This window comes from Elephas maximus, chromosome 4 (assembly GCF_024166365.1).
Source record: "Elephas maximus indicus isolate mEleMax1 chromosome 4, mEleMax1 primary haplotype, whole genome shotgun sequence".
Taxonomy (NCBI): Eukaryota; Metazoa; Chordata; class Mammalia; order Proboscidea; family Elephantidae; genus Elephas; species Elephas maximus.
In genome coordinates this window covers 55293263-55306099 of record NC_064822.1, presented here as the reverse complement: position 1 = coordinate 55306099, position 12837 = coordinate 55293263, and the positions used below count along the sequence as shown (strand labels likewise).

Sequence of the window (12837 nt, the reverse complement as noted above, 5' to 3'; positions counted from 1 at the left end):
AGTGTCCCAACCCAGGATGGGAGAGTTGTCATGACCTATACTCTACATTGTCTCAGCCGATTCCATACTTTGGGATCTGTAATTTGCAAATTCCCACTTCCATTACTAATTTAAGGGCTAATTAAGATTTTTGGTTGGAAGTAACAGAACCAAATCTGGCAAGGCAAGCAATAAGGTCAATTTACTAGCAGAACAGTGGCGTGTCTCAGAACCCAAGGAGAGGAATGAACTGCAACCAGGGTTTAAACTTTAGGAATGTCTCCATCTTTTGTCTCTCTTCCAGATGTGCTTGCTTCACTTCTCTTTCTGGCTGCAGACCAACTTCTTCTGCTTCTCCAACAGATCTGAGCTGTACAGGTTATAGGTCCACACTCCATGTTACAAGTCCATTCTTCCAGTTTCTCAGACCAAAACCCTTGGTGTCCCCTTGATTGCTTTTTTTCTCTCTCAAGTCTGGTCCACCTGGAAATTTTGTTGACCCTACATTGAACATATGTCCATAATTTAGCCACTTCTCACCACCGCCACTGCCACCACCCAGGTATAAGCTGCCATCATCTCTTGCTCAGGTTATTGCAGTAATAGGTATTTCTGCTTCTATCTGGACCCCCTGCAGTCTGTTCTCAATACAGCAGTCAAAATGATCCTGTCACTGCTCGAAGCTCTCTATTTGCTTCTCTTTACAGAGTAAAAGCTAAAGGCCTTACCTGATCATGCCTCCACCTCATCATCTCTCTGACTTTGTGTTTCAGTACTCACCCCTTGTTCACTCCTCATTGACCACCTTGCTATCTTCAGCTCACCGGCCTCAGTCTGCCCTCAGGGCCTCTGCACTTGCTTTATGGCAAATGTTCTTAACCCAGATATGTGCATGGCTCACTCCCTCACTTCCTTTGATCCTCAGAAGTCACTTCAGTGCTTCCTTCCTTGGTCAAGCCCCAACAGCCCCACCCCACTGCCATTTCCTATCCCTCTTCCCTTCTGAATATTTTTCTTCACAGCATTTATCACTATTGATAACCATGAGGATTTACTTATCTCATTTATTGCCTGTCTTCTCTACAATGTAAGTCCCTGAGAACTAGGATTTTAGTCTTTTGTTTCACTTCTGTATCTCCAGACTTAGAACCGTGCCTGGCACTCAACAATTTTTTTTTCTTGAATGGATTAGTAAAACCACCTGGAGGATGACTAAGCTCTCTTTTTCTCTCTCCCCAAAATATAATACCTCAGACAATAAAGAATTATTGGCAGCCTCCAGGAACAGTGAGGCACAAAGCGGGGAGCCCTAAAGTAGCTTGAAGGGGGCTGGAAGAAAAGAGGCTTCTCATAGCTCAGACCAGCCTCCATTTTGTAGCATCAGGAGAATTGTTGCTGACCCTGCCCCTCTGGAATTAAACCCAGACCGTCCTCAGAAGCAGAAATAATAGTTACATGTTGTAGCTTCCATTTTCTGAGTACTGTTCCAGTGGTTTCCATATATTACAATTATAAATTCAGAGACTTAGTGCAGCTTAGTCTCTCTCTAGAGTCATATGAAGTTCAGAAAACACAATTTAAGAGCCAAAAAGTAACTAAAGAACAGCTGAAGTATTTTATTGTGGGTCTTGAACACTGGGAGGGGAATTCCTAGTCCGTAGCAACTCTCCTTAAAATCCCTCTTTTGTGAGTGATGAAAACATTTTGGAAATAGTGGTGAGGGTTGCACAACATTGTGAATGTAATCAGTGCCACTGAATTGTACACTTAAAAGTGGTTAAGATGGAAATTTTTATGTTACATGTTTTACCACACACACACACACACACACACACACAATTTTAATCCTCCTTTCATATCCCATCAGCTTTCCTTGCCGAAGCTGCACCCACTTCCTTCTCCTTCCAAAAAGCCACCAAATTTCCTCTCCTGGAGCCTTAATTTGTGTCCCTTATCCTTCCCTCCCATTTCATTTTCTTCAGATTCTCAAACCCTAAAGCCCCAAAGGTCTAGATAGAGAAGGAACAAGTGAGCTGTCAGCATTAGTAATGTTTTTCCCATCACATACGTGGTTCTCATCCCTTGAGGTGAGTGTTGTCCTGACCACTCCATAGAAAAGAAAACTGCAGCTCAGGGAGGCTGTGTGACTTGCCGGGTCTCAAAGCCAGTAGGTGGCCCAGGCCGGTCTCCTCTCAAAACCCGCATGCTCTGTCCACTCCGCCACGGTGGGCTGGAGTCAAGGAGATGACAGAACTTCTTCCCCCCTCAGCCGGCCGGGACAGCCACCGCCTCTGAGCAGCAAACAGCCCGGGCTGCCCCAGCCCTCCACGACCCCAGCAGAATGTCCAACCAGGATCTGAAGTAAGCTCAGCAGGCGGTCGGTTGGGCCAGGTTTGGGGTTGCTGTGGCAACAGCACATCACTCAGCTTTTCTTCCAGATTCCTGAAGTACTAGCTGAGTCCTGGGGTGGGCCAAGCGAGGACTGTTTTCTTCAAATGGAAAACTATACATGTTTCTAACTGCTGGGAATACAGCTTCTTAGGTTGCAAATTTAAAGTCTTTGTGTGTGTGTGTGTTCGTCATGAAGTTTCTTACTTGCTTATCAAGGTTCATGTGTGGGAAAACCTACTGTTACTCTAATCACTTCCGGGTACTCTATCTCCAAGTATGTTGCTCCCAGCCTGCCTCTGTCCTGAAAAAATTTTACGAGGTTCAACGGAGTTGGAGGAAGCTTTATTTTCTGTTCTCAGTCTTTTAAAACTCATTAACTTAACCAGGATGAGGGAGCTCAGATTATCTAAAGTGTTTTATTTCTTTACTTTTGGCTAGCATTAGATAATCTCTATCTCATGCTGACTAGAAGCCCTGATTGTCAGAAATACCTGTTCTTTTATTATTAACAATAATAGCTATCGTTTACTGAGTGTATTAGCAATTTAATTCCCTTGAGGCCAGTTTTACAGAGGGGAAAAGAAGGATCAGAGAAGTGGGGTAACTTGCTTAAGGAAACAGCCAGGGGTGGATTAACCAATAAGCACAGTATGCAGCAGTTTACAGTAAGTAAGCAAGGCATCTATGAACGGGCTTAATCGTGTTTACTTACTAATCTGTAGTGCACAACTTCACATGGGTTTCACCACTTCTTTGACATGGTAAACACAATTAAGCCTATGCACACCGTACTTATTGGGAAATCTGTCCCTGCCTCAGACAGCTAGTAAGTGGCACAGCTCGGCCAAACTCAGTTCTGGCTGACTTTAAGCTCGAAATAAGAATGTGGTTTGTTTGAAAACCCTTCCACACATGGCTCCAAGGGTGGGAAAAAACCAGAGAGCTTTGGTGAGGGGACTGTTCCAGGCCTGAGCTGAGAGCTTCCTGTGCCCAGGTGGGGCCCCAGAGGGTAGAGTTGGTACTCTGGACCTCCTTCCCAGAAGTCCTTGCAGCACCTTGGCTTCATGGGCACTTCCTTGTCGGGTTGGGCCAAGATGCTTCAGGCTTGGTGAGTGCCGTTCTCCTGGAGCGGGTGGGCCAGGCACTCCAGCTTCCTGCCCCCAACCCATCTCTGAACTGGAGCCTCTGGGTGGGAGGGGGCCAGGGGCTGCTGGGGGGTGAGGCAGGAAGCTGGGGAGAGGGGTCTCTGGTGACCTGTGGGGGTGAGGTCCGTTCCTACCCTTTCTCTGCTCTGTTCCTGCTCCCCCATCTGTTCTTTCTCTCTCGGACCTCCCATGTCCCGCAGCTCTGTGCAGCTCTGTGCTTTTGTCTGTTTCCTTCACTCACTCCCTGCCTTCCTCCTCCCCTGGCCTCAGTGTCACAGCAAAGCTCATCAACGGAGGTGTGGCAGGACTCGTGGGGGTGACCTGCGTGTTCCCCATCGACTTGGCCAAGACTCGACTGCAAAACCAGCACTGCAATGATATCTACAAAGGAATGTAGGTACTGGTGAGGGTGGTGGGTGGCGGGGGAGCTGGACTCCGAGAGGAGGGTATGGGGCCTCGCTCTTTCCACAGTTTCTTTAGAGGGTGTGTGAATGAATGTGTGTGGGAGCTGGGGAGGCAGTCAACTGGGGTGTACCCAGCAGGATTAGGGATGGGGACTGGGCTGGTGGAGCAGCCTCCTGTTCACCACTAACTTCTTTCTCCATAGGATAGATTGTCTGATGAAGACGGCCCGGGCGGAGGGCTTCCTGGGCATGTACAGAGGTAGGCTTGTCAGGCATCCCTGGGAGGCCTGCGGGTAGGATGCAGGGGTGTCAGCCCTTGTGAGGTTATAAAACTGGGAATTGGTGTTCCCTCTGCCCAGGGGACTCCTGGGATGGGGCTGGGGATTCTAGGTAATCCTGGAGTACAGGTGCTTTTCACTAGCCCTCCTGTCCTTTGGTGGAGATAGAGGTAGTTCTGACTCCTGCTGAGGCTTCAGGGGGCACAGAGAGCACACTGTGGTCACCCCTTGCAGTGCCTGGAGCCTGGGTTCCAATCCTGGCACCAACACTACCTCACTCTGTGATGACAAAAGCAAGCGAGCCCCAACCTGTCTTCCTCTTTCTTCTTCCCTCCTGCCTCTTTTCTCCCTCCCCTGCCTCTTTCCAGGGCTGTAGGGCATCCAGCTACTAAAAGCTGGAGAAGAAGGCGGAGCTGAAAGGGACAGAGAATAGAAAGGGCTTTGAGTTCCTTGGGGAGGAGTCATGAGGTGGTTCTTCCCTAACACGGTGCAGTGTCCCCATGCCAGGGCAACACCGCCGTGATTATGCTTGGAAAACAGCTGAATTGCTAATTGCCCCGAAGAATAAAATGGAAACCTCCAGGAACCACAAAGCTGCCAGTGGAGCTGGGCTAGTGCAGCAGAGAGAAATTGAGACACCATCCCTGTCCTCCAGGGGTTTATTATTGGCTTTCATGTTGGGACTGCTCCTTTATCATTGAAGGAGGACAGCACCAGCAAGGACAAAAATAAAATGACTTCCTGGCAACTTAGACTAATGAGCCTATAAAGAAAACAAATACAGAAAAAAGGAAAATGTGGAGAGAGGGGCGCAGCAGGGATAAAAAGAAAATTTATGTTTCAATAAAATAGGCCAGAGGTGTCCTCCTTGATCCCGAGAGACTCCCTGTGCCCCCAGAGATTTACCTGGCTAGGGCTGAGAGCAGGCCGCCTAGAGAAGTGGGCAGATGGGGGGCTGTTCCTTCTGCTATGAATGAAGGAACAAACACCTCATTTTTGTTTTTCACTTCCAGGGGCTGCAGTGAACCTGACCTTGGTCACTCCAGAAAAGGCCATCAAGCTGGCAGCCAATGACTTCTTCCGGCAGCTGCTCATGGAAGATGGGTACGGGCCAGGTTGGGGGTGGAATGGAGATCCTTCACGGATTGTCTGTGGTTTCTGGGGGGAGGGGCAAGGGGAGAATGGCAGCTATGCCTCAACTTACCTGTGTGCATGTATATAAATATGTACACCCATGGCTGAGGGTTAGTGTGTGTTACAGCAGGTGTAAAGGGAGGGGAGAGAATGAGCTAGTATAATTTGAAGGTTCTTACTTTCTCTCCCTCTGTGTATAGAGAGTTAAACCCATTGCTACTGAGTCCATCCTGGCTCATAGAGACCCTGCATGACCAAAGAGAACTGCCCCATAGGGTTTCCAAGGCTATAATCTTTACAGAAGCAGATTGCCACATCTCTCTCTAGTGGAGTGGCTGGTGGGTTCAAACTGCTGACCTTTTGGTTAGCAGCCGAGAGCTTAACTACTGTGCCACCAGGGCTCCCACTATATATATATATATATATATATATATATACATATGGAGAGAGACAGAAGTAGACATAGATATATATAGAGAACATATGGAACCAATAGAATATATATATATTCTATTATATATAACAGAATATATGTTGTTGTTGGCTGCTGTCGACTCGGCCTGACGCGTGGTGACCCATGCACAGTGGATGAAACACTGCCTGATCCTGCACCATCCCTATGAGCACTTGCAGATTGGATTGTTGTAAACCATAGTGTTTTTGCTAGCTGATCTTTGGAAGTAGATTGTCAGGCTATATACACACACATTCAAACACACATACACTCATCAGCTAGCTGACGAGTTTTAATCAGCCCCCAAATACTTTCTATTCTCTCTGTGGTATCGCTTAAGGGACCAGGAAGCATCAAATACCCGGGATAGGTGGTTTCATTGTTACTGGTTTAGCTTCAACGCAGGTGCTACCTCCCTAGCAGCCTGTTTTAAATACAGTCTCATGTCTTTAAGGAGGCCAAGCCTGAAGTCAGGTGATAATTACCCCGCTGGGTGAGGGGCAGCTGATGGGGACGGGGCTAAATACCATCCACAAGAAGTCCCAACCACCAGGAAAGGGTAGAGGGGCCAAGGTGGGTACAGGGCTGGTGTGTGACTGGAGGATCCTGACTCTTGGTTCCACAGGGGGCAGCAGAATCTGAAGATGGAGATGCTAGCTGGATGTGGAGCTGGAATGTGCCAGGTGCTGGTGACCTGTCCCATGGAAATGCTCAAGATTCAGCTACAGGATGCTGGACGATGGGGTGAGCCCTAGCTCTGACTTTACATGGGATCAGTAAAGGGCTGTGATCAGAATAGACTCCCTATACCCCCATCCTCATCTGTTAAACTGTGTGATCCAGTCGGCTTTCTAGGCCACTGAAGTCTTCATGACTACCACTCGAGATTTCAACACTTCCAGCTCTAGAACAAACAGCAGAAACAAGAATCTTGATTTGGGGGATGGAGAACCTAATACCACTATCATAACGCCTTGACACTCAGACTTGATTTCCTAAAGATTTTAAGAAATGCCAAAGGCCCGTTCACTAACACTTCAGTCACTAGGAATTTTATGCCATGGAAGCTGACCTTCAGTGGGAAGGCATAAAAAAGGAAGAAGAGAGCCACTTCTATTCTTTTGGTGTTCCCTGGAAGAGAAGCTTGGCCATTTCCTAAATCCTGGCCCTCTCAGAAACAGAGTGGAGTAGGTACCAAAGTGTATAGGTAAGTGCTTTGGACTAGCCATCTAGGAAGCCAGCCCTAGTGGAAGACACAGACGTTCCTCTCAGCTGGGGCAAAACCACACTGTCCAAGTTAGATAAGCTAACAAGTAATGCGCCTAACAGAGCACCTGGCATGCAGCCAACTGTTCTCAGTAAGTGTATGTGCCTTTTCCCTCCTCAACAAGCTAGAATTCAACCAGATTTTTAAGGTGGATTAGACCAGCCCAAAGCAAATATAAACTGCAGAAAGAATAAAGTTCAGGGGCTAGAAAGGGTAAAAGCCTATAATGTTTAGTTTCTCTACCTGGGAGAGTAGCTTTAGTTATTCCTAAAACTAAAAAGCAGTGAAAGGATATGAGTTAATTATGTGCATTCAAAGATGACAGGGAAAATAACGTCCACAGTGATTAACTACTGACAGCTAATGTTTGAGCCCTGCATCTACATTACTGCCAGAGGGAAACGTGTACAGTAACTGTCTTCCTAGTCTGAAATGTTGGCCTAAAAAAACACCTGTCACCGTCAAGCTGATTCTCGCTCACAGTGACCCCATGTGTGTCAGAGTAGAACTGTACTTCATAGGGTTTTCAATGGCTGATTTTTCTGAAGTAGATTGCCAGGTCTTTCTTCCAAGGTGCCTCTGGGTAGACTCGAACCACCAGCTTTTCAGTTAGCAGTGAGCAAGTTAACCATTTGCAAAGCTAATTGTTTGAGCCCTGCACCTAGATTACTACCACAGGAAAATATGTACAGTAACTATCTTCCTTGTAGGAAATGTTGCCCTGCTGGACACCGAACAAAATTCAGAAATTAAAAGCTTCCTTTTAGCAAGGGCTTATAATATAAGCAAAACTCCTCCGATACTGAGCTTTAAGAAAATACCTGTTCTGTGGTGATTACTGGAACTCACCCACGTCTGAAACTGCTTGAGTCAGAACTGACTCAACGGCAACGGGTTTGGTTTTGGTTTTGTATTTACTGTCCACCAGCTGCTCCTTGAAAACCCTATGGGGCAGTTCTACTCTGTCCTATAGGGTCACTATGAATTGGAAGCGACTCAACTGCAATGGGTATGCTCAGGAAAAAAACAAAAAAATTACATTTGATTTACTCAGTGTTGAAGTCATCAAATCATGGGCTCTGAATTAATCAACTAAAATGGTTTGCTATCTAAAGGCTCAGATTCCATATAAGGATACAACAAGGGGAAAGAAGGACAAGTTCAGAGGGAGAATCTTGGAGAATCAGAGGGAGAAGTCACCCCGGAAGACTGAAGGAGAGAGTTTTTGGAGAAACAAAAGGAATTTGCTGCTCTACACATTAGGTGGGAGACGTATGCGACTCCTAAATGGTTTAGATACGGAAGGTAGACCAAAGACACAGTATTAACAGGATGAGGCAGTTGGGAGTACTGCTACAGCTTCCTGTAGGAAAACGGGACAGGAAACGGCGATGTCCTTGGGAAGCATCTTGTGCAGCTGCCACCACAGTGTAATCAAATCCAGGGATGGCTGGTCAGTCTGTCCAACTCAGTGGCATCTGTCCTGTTCTTACGCAGGGGTAACTCATTAGATAGAGACTTTGGATTTCCTTCGAGCCAAAAATTAATGTTCCAAAACTAGGACAATCCTCAGCATTCTAATTGGACTGTCAGCCTTGGCTCTGACGTGCCTCGGGTGTGGGCCTTGGGAGCCATACTCTGGGGAAATGTTTTGCAGCACCTGTTGGGACTGGACTGTGATGGGGAGTCTGTCCTTTCCCTTTCAGCTGTCCGCCATCAGGGTCCAGCCTCAGCACTTTCCTCCTCCGTGTCCTACACTACTGGCTTGGCTCCCGCCCACCAGCGCCCATCTGCCACCCTCATTGCCCGGGAGCTGCTTCGCACTCACGGCCTGGCTGGCCTCTACAAGGGCCTGGGGGCCACTCTGCTCAGGTGATGCTCTTCTGAACTTGGGACATAGGCAGCCTTGGCTTCCTGGGGCCTGAGTGAACAGGGAGAGGGAACAGAAGGCCAGAGAAATTGCTGCTCTAATCTGCCTCTGTATTCTTCCCATTCCACACCCAGGATAGCAAACCGTTTCCATGCTTCATATATATATACGTGTGTGTGTGTATGAGTGGTCTTTTTTAAAATTTTGATTTAGGTGAAACTTTACAGAGCAAATTAGTTTCTTATTAAACAGTTAGTACACAAATTGTTTTTTGACATTGGTTGCCAACCGCACAATCTTCCGTGTCCATTTGTCCAGTTTTCCTGTCCCTTCCTGCCTTCTCATCTTTGCTTTTGGGCTGGTGTGCCCATTAGTCTTGTATACACGATTGAACTATGAAGCATGTCCTTCACGTGTATTATTGGTGGCCCCATAGACCTGTATCATCTTTGGCTAAAGGGTGAACCTCAGGAGTTACTTCAGTACTGAGTTAAGGGGGTGTCCAGGGATCATACTTCATATTTTGTCCGGAATTTGACAGGGTTGTACAGAATGGGTACCTGGAGGACAAACTTTAGGTCCCCAGAGGACAAACTTTAGGTCCCCTCTTCAGTAGCTAGGCCCACATGAGTACTGAGTATTTAGTATTGTGTGGCCCACGATTGTGGATCTTTTACAAATGAGTAAATATAACCCCTCATCTTACCTTGCTACCTGGCTTTTAATTAAGCCACCAAGCTTTTGGCCAAAATCCTTAAAGTTGATCAGAAGAGTCTCAGGCTAGGGACTAGTCTTCTCATGTCACCTAGGCAATAGATTCTTGAACTTTACCTTCCTACTTATCCCTACCTTTCAACAGGTATAGCTCTTCACCAGCTACTTGCTCAGTTTAACCCTTACCTGCCTGCCTACCCCTTTAGTAGAATGGGTTAACTGTCTTTGAATCTGCACCTGGTTCCTCATTAAGAGGCTGCAGAGCAATGAACTGGGAGGGTGGGATGGGCAGATGGGTTTCTTTTATATTGTCTACCCCTCTACATTATCATGGGGTGCCAGAGTAGGAATAGGTAGCTGTGGCTTGTCTCTGACCCATCAGACTACAGCTTATGGGAAAGGCTTTCTGGATGACCTTAGGGGTAAGCCCCAGAGGTGCATGTAGCTCAGTTTCTTCTTCTTCTCCTGCAGAGATATTCCCTTCTCCATCATCTACTTCCCACTGTTCGCCAACCTTAACAACCTTGGGCTCAACGAGCTTACTGGAAAGGCTTCCTTTGCTCATTCCTTTATGTCAGGCTGTGTTGCAGGTTCTGTAGCTGCTACTGCAGTAACACCTCTGGATGGTAAGTGCATGGGAGACATAGGGGCTGAGTACCTAGGGTTCAAGGGCTGACATTAGGTATTTGTGTAGTAGTCTATAGGGTAAACAGTACTTTTGCACATTCAGGATAAGGATGCAATAGTCCCAACCCTAAAAACCCTCCTGGAGTCTCAGCCTGTGATCACTGGCAGAAATGCACCAAAGGTTCTCTAGAGAATGAGGGGCCAAGGAGACCTTCACTCTGCTTCTTATCACTGACAAATTCCTTCACCTTCTAGCTGAGCTGCTGATTTCATTAGCTTTCTGTCCCCCAGCAGAGTTATTAGCATCAGCTATAAATGCTGACATTTTAAAATTCGAGACCAAAAGCGGAAACTAAACAAAGAGTGAGAGGACAAGGTTTGCTCTGTATTTGGGGCAGCATCCTATTTCTCTGACACACAGGTAGGGCCTGGGGGTAGACCTTTCTTCAGCATGAATAACCTCAAAGATCATGTTGTCTCTAATTCCCTCACTTCATGAGGCCCAAAGTGGGGAAGATCCTCTATTATAGGTAACACAATGGTAGGCTGGCCTGATGACTCAGTTTTATGTATGTTGGTTCTAAAACAAAACCCAACTGCTTCATGTTGAGAGGGCACCAAAAGCAAGATAGCCACTACTTATTTTCACCTTTCCTCAATTTAGTTTTGAAAACTCGAATCCAAACCCTCAAGAAAGGCCTGGATGAGGAAGTCTACAGCGGGATCATAGACTGTGCCAGGTGAGAGCTCAGTATCCCTTTACTGACAGTAGCTGGGGCAGTTACCTCTGTACTGATGTCTACCTATGTCAGATCTAGAGACCAATTTTATCACTTTACACTGAGCTCTGGATTTCCTTGAAATGTCACTTTACCTCACCACTCAACAAAAAACCGCATGTACTGGGAGCTTTTTTCTTTTTCCCTTTTATCCCTATACCATCTTTCTCCCAAAGATTCTAGCCAGATCAAGCCTGTTTTCCAGAGCCTCGATTCAATTGCTAAGTAATCAAACTGTATACACATCATAGGCAAGGTATGGCTTCCAGACATCTGGGAATCTTGTTGCTGTGGAAAATGACACCTATCTCAAAGTATATATGTTTCAAGAGGATATACCAGGCAGTACTGCTTGCCATGTGCTTCTGCCTTGCAGCTCACAAGGCTCTTCTTTCTGCCTAGGAAACTCTGGATTCAGGAGGGACCATCTGCCTTCATGAAAGGAGCAGGCTGCCGGGCCCTTGTCATAGCACCTCTCTTTGGGATTGCCCAAGGTGTCTATTTCATTGGTATTGGAGAGCGTATCTTAAAGTCTTTTGAGTAGATGCTGCTGGAGCTGGAGTCTTTTCACTTGGTGCCATCTCTCTATCTCCCCCATTTTACTAGACTAGATGGGGGTGAGAGCAAACTGGCCCACCCGTGTTGTATTTTGTCCTCTAACTTGTAGTGCTACCTCAATCTGGGAAGAAACAACCCTATTCTAATAAGTAAGCTGGATATCACCCCATTCTCCCTACATGATACCTGTATTTGTTTCCTTTGGGGTATAACTACCAAGGATCTTTAGAAGCCCTTAACTACCTATTTTCCAACAGTAACAAATATGGTACCTGATTTGGTTGTATTAATGGCAGGGCCTTAACGAACAGTAGAGGTATAAGGGTCGTTTCTATATTTTATTTCTATTTCACACTCAAACTCAGTATACTCCAGTCAGTTTTAAGATTTAGTTTTGCTAATCCTGAATATAGTAATTTATGGTTAGTTCTACCACTGGGGAAAGGGAGGATCATAAATTCAAGGGGACCACAAAAGCCCTCAAAGTCAGGACTTAGTTGAAACCAAGTAAACCCTTCCAAATTGCTCTGGTTAAGGGGTTAGGTTGACTCTAATTAAGAGCCTGGGCAAAGTCAGGTCAGCCATCTGTCACAATCTTCCACCTGGAGCACAGGCTCTCTCAAAGCCACCCTTTCCTGTGTCCGTGGGAACAGTAGTTGAAATAAAGTTGACTGGTGAAATATCTCAAATGCAACGAACATTGTCATTTACTTTTCTGTGTCCATTTCAGAACCAAACAACATTAAAATAAACACTGGACAGATCACTATCAGTTATACTTCAAATTGTTACTTATGAGGATGGAGAACAATAACCATAGGGATACTTTAAATTACCTTGGATTTAAAGCCTTGGTTAATGATAACTTCATTGCATTGTCTTGAGGAGCTGAGTTTGCTGTGACAGAGTTTTCCCCATGTGCCTCAATTCCTTCCCCCACAGGGCTGCTAGAGAGAAATGTCACACAAGTGGGGTCAGGTTCTGAGGAAAAAATACCTGTTCCAGGAGTTATTTACATAAGTCCTCACCTAATGTAAAACTAGGGTGAATGAGGAAGAGGATGGTGCTAAGATGGTCAGCCTTGGTGACATTTTTATTAAGATGACTGCATTTGAGCACGGGCTCCAGTTAGATTCGAGTTAAAGTTTCAGCTGTGTTATTTACTAACTTTGTAAGACCGTGGGCAAAGCTCAGTAGTCATCCAAGGGAAAACTAGCTAGAGGAGAAGGGTTGAGAG

At 46.2% G+C, this 12837-nt stretch overlaps 1 protein-coding gene across 1 annotated transcript; it reads left to right on the top strand.

Annotated features, from left to right (window-relative positions):
- Positions 1-2290: 2290 nt before the first annotated feature.
- SLC25A18 (solute carrier family 25 member 18) lies at positions 2291-12286 on the top strand. Its single transcript, XM_049882118.1, has 9 exons — positions 2291-2340; positions 3786-3908; positions 4123-4178; positions 5211-5301; positions 6411-6529; positions 8759-8924; positions 10108-10262; positions 10928-11003; positions 11445-12286. The coding sequence occupies exons 1-9, from the start codon at positions 2321-2323 to the stop codon at positions 11584-11586; spliced, it is 948 nt and encodes a 315-aa protein (XP_049738075.1). The 5' UTR covers positions 2291-2320; the 3' UTR covers positions 11587-12286.
- The last annotated feature ends 551 nt before the right edge of the window (positions 12287-12837 follow it).

What these genes read in the sequence shown, in the direction of transcription:
- SLC25A18 (XM_049882118.1), top strand. Translation starts at nt 2,321, where the DNA reads ATGTCCAACCAGGATCTGAA. An exon ending in ACAGGATGCTGGACGATGGG is followed by an intron (nt 6,530 to 8,758) that starts GTGAGCCCTAGC and finishes TTTCCCTTTCAG; the next exon opens with CTGTCCGCCATCAGGGTCCA. An exon ending in TGCAGTAACACCTCTGGATG is followed by an intron (nt 10,263 to 10,927) that starts GTAAGTGCATGG and finishes TCCTCAATTTAG; the next exon opens with TTTTGAAAACTCGAATCCAA.